Here is a 12878-nt window from a genome sequence, read left to right as displayed (position 1 = left end):
CAACCCGCCGTTAGGCGGGACGGGCCGGGGCGGGGCGGCCAACCTGCCAGATGGCAGGCTTTTGGCATGGTGGGACGGGCTTTTTCGTTTGCCACCCCTAGCATCAATTTATCTAAAACTACATTAAAATTGGAAATACTAATGGAGGTAGATAAACAAACCTAATAAAACAAACTCACCTACAGAAGTTGAGGCAAAAGCTGACTCAGGGACGTAGAAAAGCTTCGGAGTTTGGAGCTTCAAGACAACCACACGTAGAGGATGACGAGACATGCGAAGGAGGCAGAGACCGGTGACTAGGAACACGGCATTGAGAGAGGGAAACGGTGGCGCGACGAGTGAGGCAGAGGGAGACGGCGGCGCGAGGGGTGGGACACAAAGGAGGATTGGACAGAGGTGCTGTGACAGCTTGAGAGAGGGAAACAGCGGCATTATTGTGAGAGATGTGTTAGAGTTGTGTTAGGGTTGAATGAGTTAAGTGAAGAGATGAGAAGAATGGGAGGAGAAGGAGTGACGACAAAAGGAAATTAGGTTTCTGAACATTTATATATATATAAATGGGTACGCTTCTAAAAAATGACCATAACAAAAAAATAGTCACGCTTCAAAAGCGTGTCGATTGATACCTTTAGACCACACTTTTGAAGTGTGGCAATAAAAAGCGTGGCAACAGAATATTAAAAACGTCACCATAACATAACTCTATTGGCATTGCTTTCTATGGCCACGCTTTTGAAGCGTAGCAAAAAAAGTGTGGCTAAATCTCTAATCAATCTCCACCCTCATAAAAGCGTGGAAAGAAAAAGTGTGGCCAAATCTCTAATCAATTGCCACCCTCATAAAAGCGTGGCCATTGACCTTTTTGGCCACGCTTTTGAAGCATAGCAAAAAAAAAGCATGGCGACGATCCTTTTTTCTTGTAGTGGCAACCAGGGATGGATCCAGAATTGTTAACGTGGGGGGGCCAATAACATATATTATATTAAAAAATATGCAAATAAAATATAATGTAAGATGCATTATAAAAATATACCGATAGAGAATATATATTTAAAGTACAAAAAAATGTGTACTTTTTACTAACGAAATGGTACACGTCGATTCTTCATATCATAAAATTCATCGATAATAGAATCGGTGTCAAATCTTTCAGCAATCTTCTTCTCAGTGTATTCTGTGTAAGATTAGAGAGTTCACTTACTTGAACTTCTTGTGAAATAAGATTAGAGGGTTGACTTGTTTGAACACCAACATTATTAGTAGCTTTTCTCTTAAAAATTGCATCAATTTTACTCTGCTTTCTCATCATAAAATGTTCTAGTTTCTTTTTACTAGGAAAAAAATTCAAATAATTATATACTCATATGAATAAACAAAGTCTAAATATTTTTTATTAATTAAACATTAATAACAAAATAAAAAAACTACTAGGCGTACAGCAGCAATGGAATAGAACTCAAAGTGGCATTTGCTCACAATGGCATTTGCTCACAGTGGCATTTGCTCAAAAGCTACTAGGCATACAGCATCAATGGAATCCGTATGACCGTATCAATAGTTAAATGGTATAGAATATAACAATTTTATACATGTATAACCCAACATTTATAAAAGTAATAATTTCATTATTAAAGTTATTTAAAAATAACAGTAGATGTTTAACTATTAAAAATGGTTTGATAATTGTTGAAAATTAAAAGATCATTGTTAATTGTCCATCCTCTGTAGAATGTGAATCTAAATCTAAATGAAAATTAAATTAAATAGTGGTAAGCTTTAAACAAACATGTTTACTTACGCTATACACAGAGATATATCAACAAGAACAATAGAGTGCATAGTAACTATTTAAGATATATAATCTCTAAGTCTAAGGAATTTAAAATTTAAAAAATAAAATAAAAATGTGTTTAGCATATTGTACCTTGTACTGTTGTGACACTTGACAGTGGAGGGCGTGGCTATCAAGCTTTGGCTTCAAAAGAATACTAAACGTCAAAAGGAATGAGGGAAGAAAGATAATGTAGACATGTAGTGTTTACTGTTTAGCCAGTTTAGGAATTTAAAAAAAATTAAAATCATTATATTTTATTGGGTTGGGCTTCTTAAATTTTGCTACAAGTTTTTTTTTTTTTAAAAAAAGCTGGGGGCGCCCAGGCCTCCACGTGCCCCTCATGTATCCGTCCCTGGTGGCAACGTTATCCAAAGTTATCAATCATGACGTGTGACTTATTGAGTATTCCAATTACTACGATGGCTTTGGAATCTGCCTTTAGTATTGGAAGTCATGTCATTAACAAATATAGAAGTCGCATGTTGCCAGAAAATGTCGAGACTGTGATTTTTCTACTCTCAATTGGAATACATGCTTTGTTGATGGGAATTAGACTATTAGTTACTAATTTAATATTTATATAATAATTAAGTATCTATTTCTTGTTCTAAATTTTGGTATTCATCTAATTGTAGATGAAAGTAAAAGTGAAGATGTGATTCTTGAAGGTGCTAAGCAAGGCGGTTAATTTTTTATTAATTTATAATTTGAATATTTGATATTAATTGCTTTTTATGCCAAAATAGAATTTGTGTGATATGTTGATCCATCAACGACGGGAATCATGGAAGAGGACGACGAGCTCCCATTTCTTCACCTTCTTTCTCTCTCCACAGCTGTGGTGCTTGATTTCACTCAACAACACAGCAACTGCGCCGACCTTCTCCATCCAATGACCTACTCGTCGCTGCCTCCTCAGTTCTCCGCCGTGCCTGCTGACATTAGCAGTGCCATTTGTGAGCATGCTACAAGTGTTGTTCAAGCTTGCAGTGCATTGTTTTACTCATCAATTGCCCCTACCTTCTCCATTAAATCATCCAACCCGTCGCTGCCTCCTCGGTTCTCCGTGATGCATGCCGCCATTAGCGGTGATGTTTGTGAGCACGGTGCAAGTGGTGTTCATGACTCGATCAAGTCCCTGTTCTACCGCAAGGACCATTATGCCAAGCCTTTCTTACACAAAGAAGCTGTCATCATGGTGCAAGGCTTCGGGAGAGAGCATTGTCCATGGAGTTTTCAAGTTTGGAAGGAGGATCGAATATCACATTGATTGATGTTCATGAAAACAATTCAACAGAAGGCAATGAACAATTGAGTGTGGGTGATGTTGTTATTCAATAAGGGTTAAAAGTACGTTGGAGAAACTGGTCTTGCATTATAGGAAATTGTATGACAATAGTGTTATGTGAATGTTTCTTATTGATGAGTTATTTTGGAGGAAAAATAAATTTCTCCCAAAACACACAAATCTAACCGGCAAGTGTACCGGGTCGTATCAAGTAATAAAAACTCACGGGAGTGAGGTCGATCCCACAGGGATTGAAGGATTGAGCAATTTTAGCTTAGTGGTTAATTTAGTCAAGCGAATCAAGATTTGGTTGAGTGTTTTGTGATTTGCAGAAATTAAATTGCATGGAAGTAAAGAGAACAGGGAATTAAAGTGCTGAATCTTAAAGAACAAGAAATTAAATAGCAGAAACTTAGAATGCAAGAAATGTAAATTGCGAAATCTTAAAGTGCAAGAAATGTAAACGGCTGGAATTGTAAAGGGAATTGGGGATTGGAATTGCAGAATTTAAACAAGGAAAAGTAAATTGCATCAAGCAGAGAAGTAGAAGAGGATTTGGATCAAATCGGATCTCAGAGCAGAAAAGTAAATGAACATTAAAAACATGTAAAATTGAGATCTCAGGGCCCAGAGACTAGAAAACCAAGTCTAGATCTCAATGCCTTCCTAGATCCAATAAGACCAATTGAAAGGAAGTTGTAAATTGCAAGGAAAGTAGATGAGAAGCAAGTAACAGAAACGAAAATTCAATTAAGCAGTAAATAAACAGAGAGATCCAAGGATGAGATTGAAACAGAATTTCTTCAAATCTCCAACCCAAGATCCAAGACAAGTGTAATTGAAATTGAAAGCAATAAAACTAAGAGGAAGAGAAGTGAATTCTCCTTCCCCAAGACAAAGAAATTAAAGATCACTCAATATCCAAAGCTCTCCGAAAACTATTATGAAAATTCCAAAAGAAAGCTCCCCGAAGAACTTGAATTCTATCCTATTTATACACTTTCTTCAAATGATCTTCAAGCCTTGAGTTGGGCCTTTGCTCTTGGTGGAATTGGGTTGAAAGAGGCCTTGGTTGATTGCTCTTGAAGTTTGGAGAAGAACCAAAACGAACCAATTGAACCGGGTTTGAGTTTTGCAAAAGTTGGACCAAAAGTTAGAGCAAAAGTTAGGGGTCTAACTTTTGCACCAACGTTAGCCTTCCTTGGTGCACTTATGGCGCCAACGTTAGCCTCAAAGTTAGGGGGCTAACGTTGGCGCAAACTTTTGGTGCCCAGGGGTAAATTTCTTCATGCCAACGTTAGCCTCAAAGTTAGGGGGCTAACGTTGGCACAAACTTTTGGTACCCAGGGAATGCTTTTCAAGTTCCAACGTTAGCCTCCAAGTTAAGGGGCTAATGTTGGGGCTAACTTTTCAACCAAAAGTTTGTGCAAAAGTTTGATGCTAACTTTAGGTCCAGCTTTTTGCTTCCTGGTTCAATTTCACTTATTCCATTGTCTTCTCTTTACTCCTAGCTATTCCTTCTTACTTCAACCTTTCTCCAAGCTTTCTTCACCTATAATTAATCAACCAAACTCATCAAAGCTATGCTCATAATCATGAGATATTCATTCTATCATAATATGCAACAATTTTAGCATAAAACCTCATGAAATGGCATGAATTTATACATGGTTGATTCAATCAAGGGAAACATGAAAATCTACTCAATTAGCTTGCTTATGGTTCAAGAAAGTGCATAATGCTAATGAAAACAAAAGAAAAAGACTAGTTAAAATAGGCTAAGATGACTTGTCATCACAACACCAAACTTAAAGCTTGCTTGTCCCCAAGCAAGAAATGAATTATGCTCAGAGATTCTTTTAATTAAGATGGATTGAGGAACACTTGTAAAATACAGTGAGTGAAGTGATCAGGTAACAGTGGGGTGAACTCTAAATCATATGCTTATGCAAGGGCTTCAGTGCTCACTAGTCCTTACATATTGGGAGTCGTAGGTCTTAGGATTTTCATCCAAATGGTATCAAGGAGATCTTCAAAAGTGACAAAACTGAAAACTAAAGAATAGCAAAATAGTTGATTAGTTTATCTAACTGCTTGAAGCTAGCATTATGCAGAAAGTGAGAATATGTTTTATGATGAAATTTTGGTGGAACACCAAACTTAGAATCTTGCATTCTCCTTTAGATTGTTTTGGTGTGCAACACCAAACTTAGCTTCTTGCATTATAGATAAAACTAATTAACCTTTTTATTGAAATAGCTATGAAAAGAAAGTTACCTCAGGCTGGGTTGCCTCCCAACAAGCGCTCTTTTATTGTCACTAGCTTGACATTCATCATTTTGTGCTTATGGCAGTTGAGGCTTCTGTTGCCTCATGTTTCCTCCTCTTGCTGTGGGTTTCTGTTTCTCTCTCCATAGCTTTCTTACTTTCCTCCATGACTTCCTTCTCTTTCAACCCAGCATCCTTTTCATGGCTCTTTGGGTTCAGAATCCCCTTTTTCTCACCCAATTCAGCGAGGTTTTGCACTAATTGTTCCACCTGCCTTTCAAGTCTTCTGAGTGAAGCCTCTTGGTTCTTGCTTATCATCTCTTGATGTTTCTTTATTTCTTCCCGCTCTATTGCCATCATTTCTTGAATTTTGATGGACCTCTCCATCAGCATTTCTAGAATATAGATTCTTTGAAAGGTTGGAAGTGGTTGTGGCAATTGTGGTGGTCGATGAAGGTCATTTTGAGCGAATGGTGAGGTAGGACGGGGTTGGAAGTGTGTGTGATTGTTGTTGTGGGGGTGTGTTTTAAGTTGATTTTTGAAGTTGGGATTGTTGCAGTTGAAGTCCCTTGGTCTTTGGTTTTGGTTCTCAACCCCCCTCCCATTAGAATGAGTTCTCCAAGGTGGATTGTACACATCATTCTGAGGACCGTTCTGGAGCATGCTAGAGTGATTGCTTGGAGCTTGTAGTTGCTCATGGTTAATGACCCCAAAGCTGTGTTCAGCTTGATTACACCCATATGAGCTTTGAGTCAGGTTGTATGTATGTACTACAGCATGTCTCAACTCAGTGATTTTTCTAGCCATCATATCTAATTGTTGTAGAGTCTGCTGATGTATCTGCTTGTTTTGGCTTATTACTGCATGAGCACCTTCAATTTCTTTCTCTAATGGATGCACTTCTGCCTCTTGCTTAACAATTCTTTGTGATGGGTTAAATTTGACTAGGAGTCCATTCATCAGTTCTTCCCATCCGATAATGCTTCCTTGTGGAAAGGCTTCAAACCATTGGGCAACGTCATTCATGGCTATGGATAGTTGCTTCGAACCATGGGTTACATTATCATCCAAGGTGGGGGTATTACTCTCATGATTGCTAGAATTTGTTGAGTTCTCTTCCATGATCTGCACAGTCACAACCAATTCAAGTGAAGATAGAGCATATTCAGGCCAGGATATGATTGAAGGATCAGTTGAAACAAAGTATCAAACAGTTGGCAAACTTGAGAGAGTAATGAACGAAAACCACTCCTCTCGTTTATAGATTGGATATTCTCATGCCAGAATGTAGTCAGGGGATTAGTTGACACAATGTGTCAAACAGTTAATAGGCTTTGAAGGAAAATCAGAAGAAAATTGCTTTTGTTGTACAGAACAACAAGAAACAGACACAGAACCAGAAAAGCAATGTACTCTACTGAGAGAGCAAAGTTAGTGTTAGTTTAGGCAAAAATTCAAACAGTTAGTGGGTTAGTCAAAAATCAAAGAAAAAGAGCTTGATCTAGATCACCACCTCACTTAATCATTGTCAATCTAATCAATCCCCGGCAACGGCGCCAAAAACTTGATGAGTTATTTTGGAGGAAAAATAAATTTCTCCCAAAACACACAAATCTAACCGGCAAGTGTACCGGTCGTATCAAGTAATAAAAACTCACGGGAGTGAGGTCGATCCCACAGGGATTGAAGGATTGAGCAATTTTAGCTTAGTGGTTAATTTAGTCAAGCGAATCAAGATTTGGTTGAGTGTTTTGTGATTTGCAGAAATTAAATTGCATGGAAGTAAAGAGAACAGGGAATTAAAGTGCTGAATCTTAAAGAACAAGAAATTAAATAGCAGAAACTTAGAATGCAAGAAATGTAAATTGCGGAATCTTAAAGTGCAAGAAATGTAAACGGCTGGAATTGTAAAGGGAATTGGGGATTGGAATTACAGAATTTAAACAAGGAAAAGTAAATTGCATCAAGCAGAGAAGTAGAAGAGGATTTGGATCAAATCGGATCTCAGAGCAGAAAAGTAAATGAACATTAAAAACATGTAAAATTGAGATCTCAGGGCCCAGAGACTAGAAAACCAAGTCTAGATCTCAATGCCTTCCTAGATCCAATAAGAACAATTGAAAGGAAGTTGTAAATTGCAAGGAAAGTAGATCAGAAGCAAGTAACAGAAATGGAAATTAAATTGCAGTAAATAAAGCAGAGAGATCCAAGGATGAGATTGAAACAGAATTTCTTCAATTCTCCAACCCAAGATCCAAGACAATTGTAATTGGTAATTGGGGAATTGGGATTGAATCGGATCTGAAACAGAAGAGTAAATGAACATATAAAGCAGTAAACAGAGAATTGAAAATGGGAAATCAGATCTCAGGACCCAGAGACTAGAAAACCAAGTCTAGATCTCAATGCCTTCCTAGATCCAATAAGAACAATTGAAAGGAAATTGTAAATTGCAAGGAAAGTAGATGAGAAGCAAGTAACAGAAACGGAAATTCAATTAAGCAGTAAATAAACAGAGAGATCCAAGGATGAGATTGAAACAGAATTTCTTCAAATCTCTAACCCAAGATCCAAGACAAGTGTAATTGAAATTGAAAGCAATAAAACTAAGAGGAAGAGAAGTGAATTCTCCTTCCCCAAGACAAAGAAATTAAAGTTCACTCAACATCAAAAGCTCTCCGAAAACTATTATGAAAATTCCAAAAAGAAAGCTCCCCGAAGAACTTGAATTCTATCCTATTTATACACTTTCTTCAAATGATCTTCAAGCCTTGAGTTGGGCCTTTGATCTTGGTGGAATTGGGTTGAAAGAGGCCTTGGTTTATTGCTCTTGAAGTTTGGAGAAGAACCAAAGTGAACCAATTGAACCGGGTTTGAGTTTTCGCAAAAGTTGGACCAAAAGTTGGAGCAAAAGTTAGGGGTCTAACTTTTGCTCCAACTTTTCATAGCAGCCCACAAAATTTGCTGATATGAACGTTGGTGCCAACGTTAGGGGTCTAACTTTGACCCTAACGTTGGCCTTGCCTTGTGTGCTTGTGGCGCCAACGTTAGCCACCAAGTTAGGGGGCTAACGTTGGGGCTAACTTTTCCACCAAAAGTTTGTGCAAAAGTTTGATGCTAACTTTAGGTCCAGCTTTTTGCTTCCTGGTTCAATTTCACTTATTCCATTGTCTTCTCTTTACTCCTAGCTATTCCTTCTTACTTCAACCTTTCTCCAAGCTTTCTTCACCTATAATTAATCAACCAAACTCATCAAATCTATGCTCATAATCATGAGATATTCATTCTATCATAATATGCAACAATTTTAGCATAAAACCTCATGAAATGGCATGAATTTATACATGGTTGATTCAATCAAGGGAAACATGAAAATCTACTCAATTAGCTTGCTTATGGTTCAAGAAAGTGCATAATGCTAATGAAAACAAAAGAAAAAGACTAGTTAAAATAGGCTAAGATGACTTGTCATCACTTATGCATGCTAAGTAGATGTTTTTTTAGTCGATTTATTTGAAAAAATCTGGTATAGTAATGTGGTTATTTGAGAGATTAATGAAGGGTGTCTTTTTCTTGAAAATGTTGCCTTTTTGTTCATTACACAGTTATATTGTTTCTCCATTAAAGGGAGTTAAACTCTTTGCAGCGAGTGCATTTTTTTGTTAATTTAGTTAACGCTAGTTTATATATCGGTATGAGTGCATATCTCTTGGTGTAATAGCTCAAAAAACTATTTGCTCGACTCCCATATGTGTTTGCACTATTTTTTTATATTCTTTACTGAAGTAGTTCATTATATAGTAATAATCTTAAGTTGATAAAGATTTTTTTGGTGTCTGGGATTGAAGGTCGATGAATTTACAGATGTCATTGTCATGGAAAAGAATAAGTTGGAATTGAGACATGAGGTTTGAATTATTCGTTGTTGTTTGTTACCATAGTATAATTAGTTAGTTTATGCTAGTTTTAATTGGTACTACCATTGAACATCTGGTTTTGTCAATTGCATTACAGTTTCTGGATCATAGTGGGATCAATGAAGAGAAAATCCCAGTCATAAGAATATATTTTGATTCGTTGCTTCTGGCACAGAAATTTTATGCAAACTATGCAAAGAAATTTGGTTTCATAATTAAAGCCAAGAACACGAATTTTTATAAGATGAGGAAGAAATCAAAGATACCCATTAATCAATCTATTCACTACACCCGAGAAGGTTATCGAGAGTCTCAGGTGAAGGCAACAACTCGGGGGGTTGGATTGTGTCTAGATTAGAACTGAGACATTCCCACCCCTGTTAGGCTAAGAAATCGGTCCATTATCATGAGTACAGGGAGTTGACCATGCATGCTAAGTGCGTCATTACGGATAACGAGGCTGGCATAAGACCCAACATGATGTACCTATCACTGGCTAACAAGTTTGGTGGATCTTCAGACCTGAGTTTTTCAGAAAAGGATGTCAGAAATTACATCACAAGCAAACTACGTTGTGCCGACGAGAATGCAGACTTTAAGAAGATGATGAATTATTTTGTGTGGATGAAAGAGATCAATCCCAACTTCTTTTATACGATAGATGTTGATGATGCTAATAAGTTTAGGAGCACACTCTGGGTAGATGCAAGGTGCAGGGCTTCATATGAATATTATGCAGATGTGGTGTCGTTCTACACCACGTACAGAATAAACAGGTATGTATACTTATGGGTCAATTGTAAAAGCCTTTATTTTTTGAATTTGTTTTTGTGTTTGTCATTTGTTGCTAGTGTTTTCGCAGGTACGGTCTACCAGTTGCATCCTTTGTCGGTGTCAACCACCATGGGAAGTCTACTCTTCTTGGTTGTGCTTTACTTGGGAGTGAGGAAATCCCTAGTTTTGAGTAGGTATTCACGTAATGGGTGAGATGTGTTGGAACTGCGCCAAGGGGATCATCACTGACCAGTGCAAGGCCATGCCTGGTGCTATTAGGGAGGTCCTACCGAATATTATCCACTAATGGTACATCTAGCACATACTGAAGAAGTCACAATCAAAGCTTGGGGGTTACGCTATCTATAGATAATTGAATACTAAGATGAGCCATATTGTGTGGAATTCTCCTTCTCTGGACTCTTTTAATGTTGATTAGGCTAGATTCATCAAAGAATTCGACCTAGGTTAGAACAGATGGTTTTCAAGTCTGTGACCGTTAACTTAACTCGGGTTTATTTATTGCATATGATTTATTTATTTACTTTTGGAAGGTTTTTTGGTTTATCTTGGTTGTTGTTTTGTTTTAGGAGTGGAGTTGATGTTTCTTTCTATGTTGTCAATGGATGTTCCTTTCAAAAATAAATGGATGGTTTCGCTCGTTATGAAACTGGATGGTTTTTTGTTTGTTTCATCAGTTCTTTGAATGTGGTTATCCTTTTGTGTCTAAGTGACACTCTTATGCTAGTTTTTTTTTTGTAGACCTTTATACCAATCGATGAAAATGGGTTCCAATATTCTTCAGGAGTACACAGAGGAGTGAAAGTATGCACGCATTTTACGGGGAGTTTCTACATTGCAAGAGTGTTTGCTTCAGTTCGTCCATGAATACGATAATGTGCTTGAAAGCAAGGAGCAGAAGGATCTGGAAGATGATGCTGCAGGCTCGAAAGGAGTCATCCCATGTGTATCGAGCACTACCATCGAGAGACAATTTCAGCAAAAATACACCAGTAATATGCTCAGGGATGTTTAGCTAGAGTTAAGGAAAAAAACTGATTGCGTTGTTCAATCAACTGAACACCAGGGTGATTCTATTTCTGTGTACCATACTTTCACGGTAGATTTTAACCCATTGAATCACGAGGTTTGGTGCGAGTGCAACATGTTTGAATCCACCGGTATATTGTGTTGCCACACCCTTGATGTGTTTTCATACTACAAAGTTGACAGAGTACCGAGCTGCTATGTTCTTCCTCGATGGAGTAAGAATGTCATGCGCAAGCACACCTACATTAGGAGTAGCCATGATGTGGCTCGGTCAGCCACAACCTGTTCAGGTGTTTGTGTTCAGAGTTCTATAACGTTGCTTAGGAGTTCGTTACTTGTGATGAGGAAGCAGCCATATTGCGTTCAGCTCTTTGGAATGCAAAATCCAAGCTGACTGATTACTGTGCTATCATACGTCCCACTACTGTCACTGCGATTTAGAATAGCATGCCCACACAAAGCACACGTGGTGTTATTGTACATGACATGCAGGGGTCCTCAAGTGTTACAACCAAAAGACGGCCCAAGAGTAAGTGGCTTTGAGCAGATTTGGACAAGTCAATTAAGAAATCTATACGGAAAAAAGAAGAAAAATTCACATCCGATAAGTGCTAGAATTAGGGGTGTCCATGGTTTGGTTAATCCAAAAACCAAACCAGTTTTTTGGTTAACCAAAAATATAGTCTTGATTAAATAACCAAATTGGTTGTACATGATAAAACTAGTTATTAACCAGTTAGTAAAATTTGAAACCAGTTTTTAACCGATTATTAAAATAAAAACTGGTTTTTAAAAAATAATCGATTTTTATATAGAAAAATTGGTTTTTACACCAAAATATGGTTTTTCACAAAAAAAATTGGTTTTTATACCAAAAAAATGGTTTTTACAATTAAAAACTAGTTTTTACACAAAAACTAGTGTATGTGAGCACGAAAAAATTTATAAAAGTAAAAAAAATTATATGCTTCAATATTTAAAACAAAAATACAAAATAATTATTATGAAAATGAAAGTTTTAAATCTCTCTTACTCTTAACTCTTGAAAGTGCCACATATAGTTGGCCATGTGTAAAAACTGGTTTGTGCAAGTACAATCCAATATGAGATAAAGTTTGTCCCTGAGACTTATTAATTGTCATGGCAAATGATACTATTATGGGAAACTGTCTTCGTTGGAATCTAACTGGGACGATTTCATTTGTTGGTACCATATTCATTCTTAGAATCAAAGCAATATGACCAACATTGTTACCCATTAAGACTTCACATTCTATGACATGATTTCTAAGCTTCCTAACTTGTAGCCTTGTACCATTACAAAGACCACTGGATTGGTCAATATTCCTCAGTAATATCACCGGAACACCAACCTTGAATATTAATTTATATGAAGGCAAGCCAGAGCAATTTATGCTATTCAGTAATTCAGGACCATAGAGATCTAGTTGACTCTCCATATTCCCTTTATCCATACAAATGGAATCCGAACTAAGATATAATTTTTCCCCTCCAGGAATGATAGCCATCAGATGGTTGTTGACCTCTTCAACGACGTCTAGCGTGGGAGCCAATATAGTTCTTGTTTTGAAAAATACTTTGAGGACATGTTTTCCAAAATATTTGGATAAGAAAAATGAACCAGCTCATCAAATGCCTGGTCCGAAGAAGGAATAATAATATCTCCTGGAAGACATATCTCAGATTCACCATCCATATTGTCACCTATTAGACCATCACCAACTTT

At 37.2% G+C, this 12878-nt stretch overlaps 2 protein-coding genes and 1 long non-coding RNA gene across 3 annotated transcripts in view; 1 reads left to right on the top strand and 2 right to left on the bottom strand.

Annotated features, from left to right (window-relative positions):
* LOC110264055 overlaps nt 1–10767 on the bottom strand; it is a 17468-nt gene extending 6701 nt beyond the window's left edge. The window contains exons 1-2 of the long non-coding RNA XR_002349791.1: nt 10753–10767; nt 10224–10227 (exon numbers count right to left, since the gene is read on the bottom strand). This is a non-coding gene — a long non-coding RNA (uncharacterized LOC110264055). The remainder of the gene's footprint in view (nt 1–10223; nt 10228–10752) is intronic.
* Nucleotides 10978–11525, top strand: LOC110263783 (protein FAR1-RELATED SEQUENCE 9-like). Its single transcript, XM_021105564.1, has 2 exons — nt 10978–11094; nt 11169–11525. The coding sequence occupies exons 1-2, from the start codon at nt 10978–10980 to the stop codon at nt 11523–11525; spliced, it is 474 nt and encodes a 157-aa protein (XP_020961223.1).
* On the bottom strand, nt 12133–12660 carry LOC107647079 (ATP-dependent DNA helicase PIF6-like). Its single transcript, XM_016351203.1, has one exon. The coding sequence runs from the start codon at nt 12658–12660 to the stop codon at nt 12133–12135; it is 528 nt and encodes a 175-aa protein (XP_016206689.1).

The sequence above is a fragment of the Arachis ipaensis genome, chromosome B06, assembly GCF_000816755.2.
Source record: "Arachis ipaensis cultivar K30076 chromosome B06, Araip1.1, whole genome shotgun sequence".
NCBI lineage: Eukaryota > Viridiplantae > Streptophyta > Magnoliopsida > Fabales > Fabaceae > Arachis > Arachis ipaensis.
The sequence above is the reverse complement of the archived record's forward strand: the minus strand, read 5'-3'. Positions and strand labels throughout refer to the sequence as shown.

Bases quoted from the DNA above. Each gene is read 5' to 3' on its own strand.
- LOC107647079 (XM_016351203.1), bottom strand. From the start codon at position 12,660: ATGGCTATCATTCCTGGAGGGGAAAAATTATATCTTAGTTCGGATTCC.
- LOC110263783 (XM_021105564.1), top strand. From the start codon at position 10,978: ATGTGCTTGAAAGCAAGGAGCAGAAGGATCTGGAAGATGATGCTGCAG. The intron at 11,095-11,168 runs GTAATATGCTCA...ACTGAACACCAG, and splicing joins ATTTCAGCAAAAATACACCA to GGTGATTCTATTTCTGTGTA.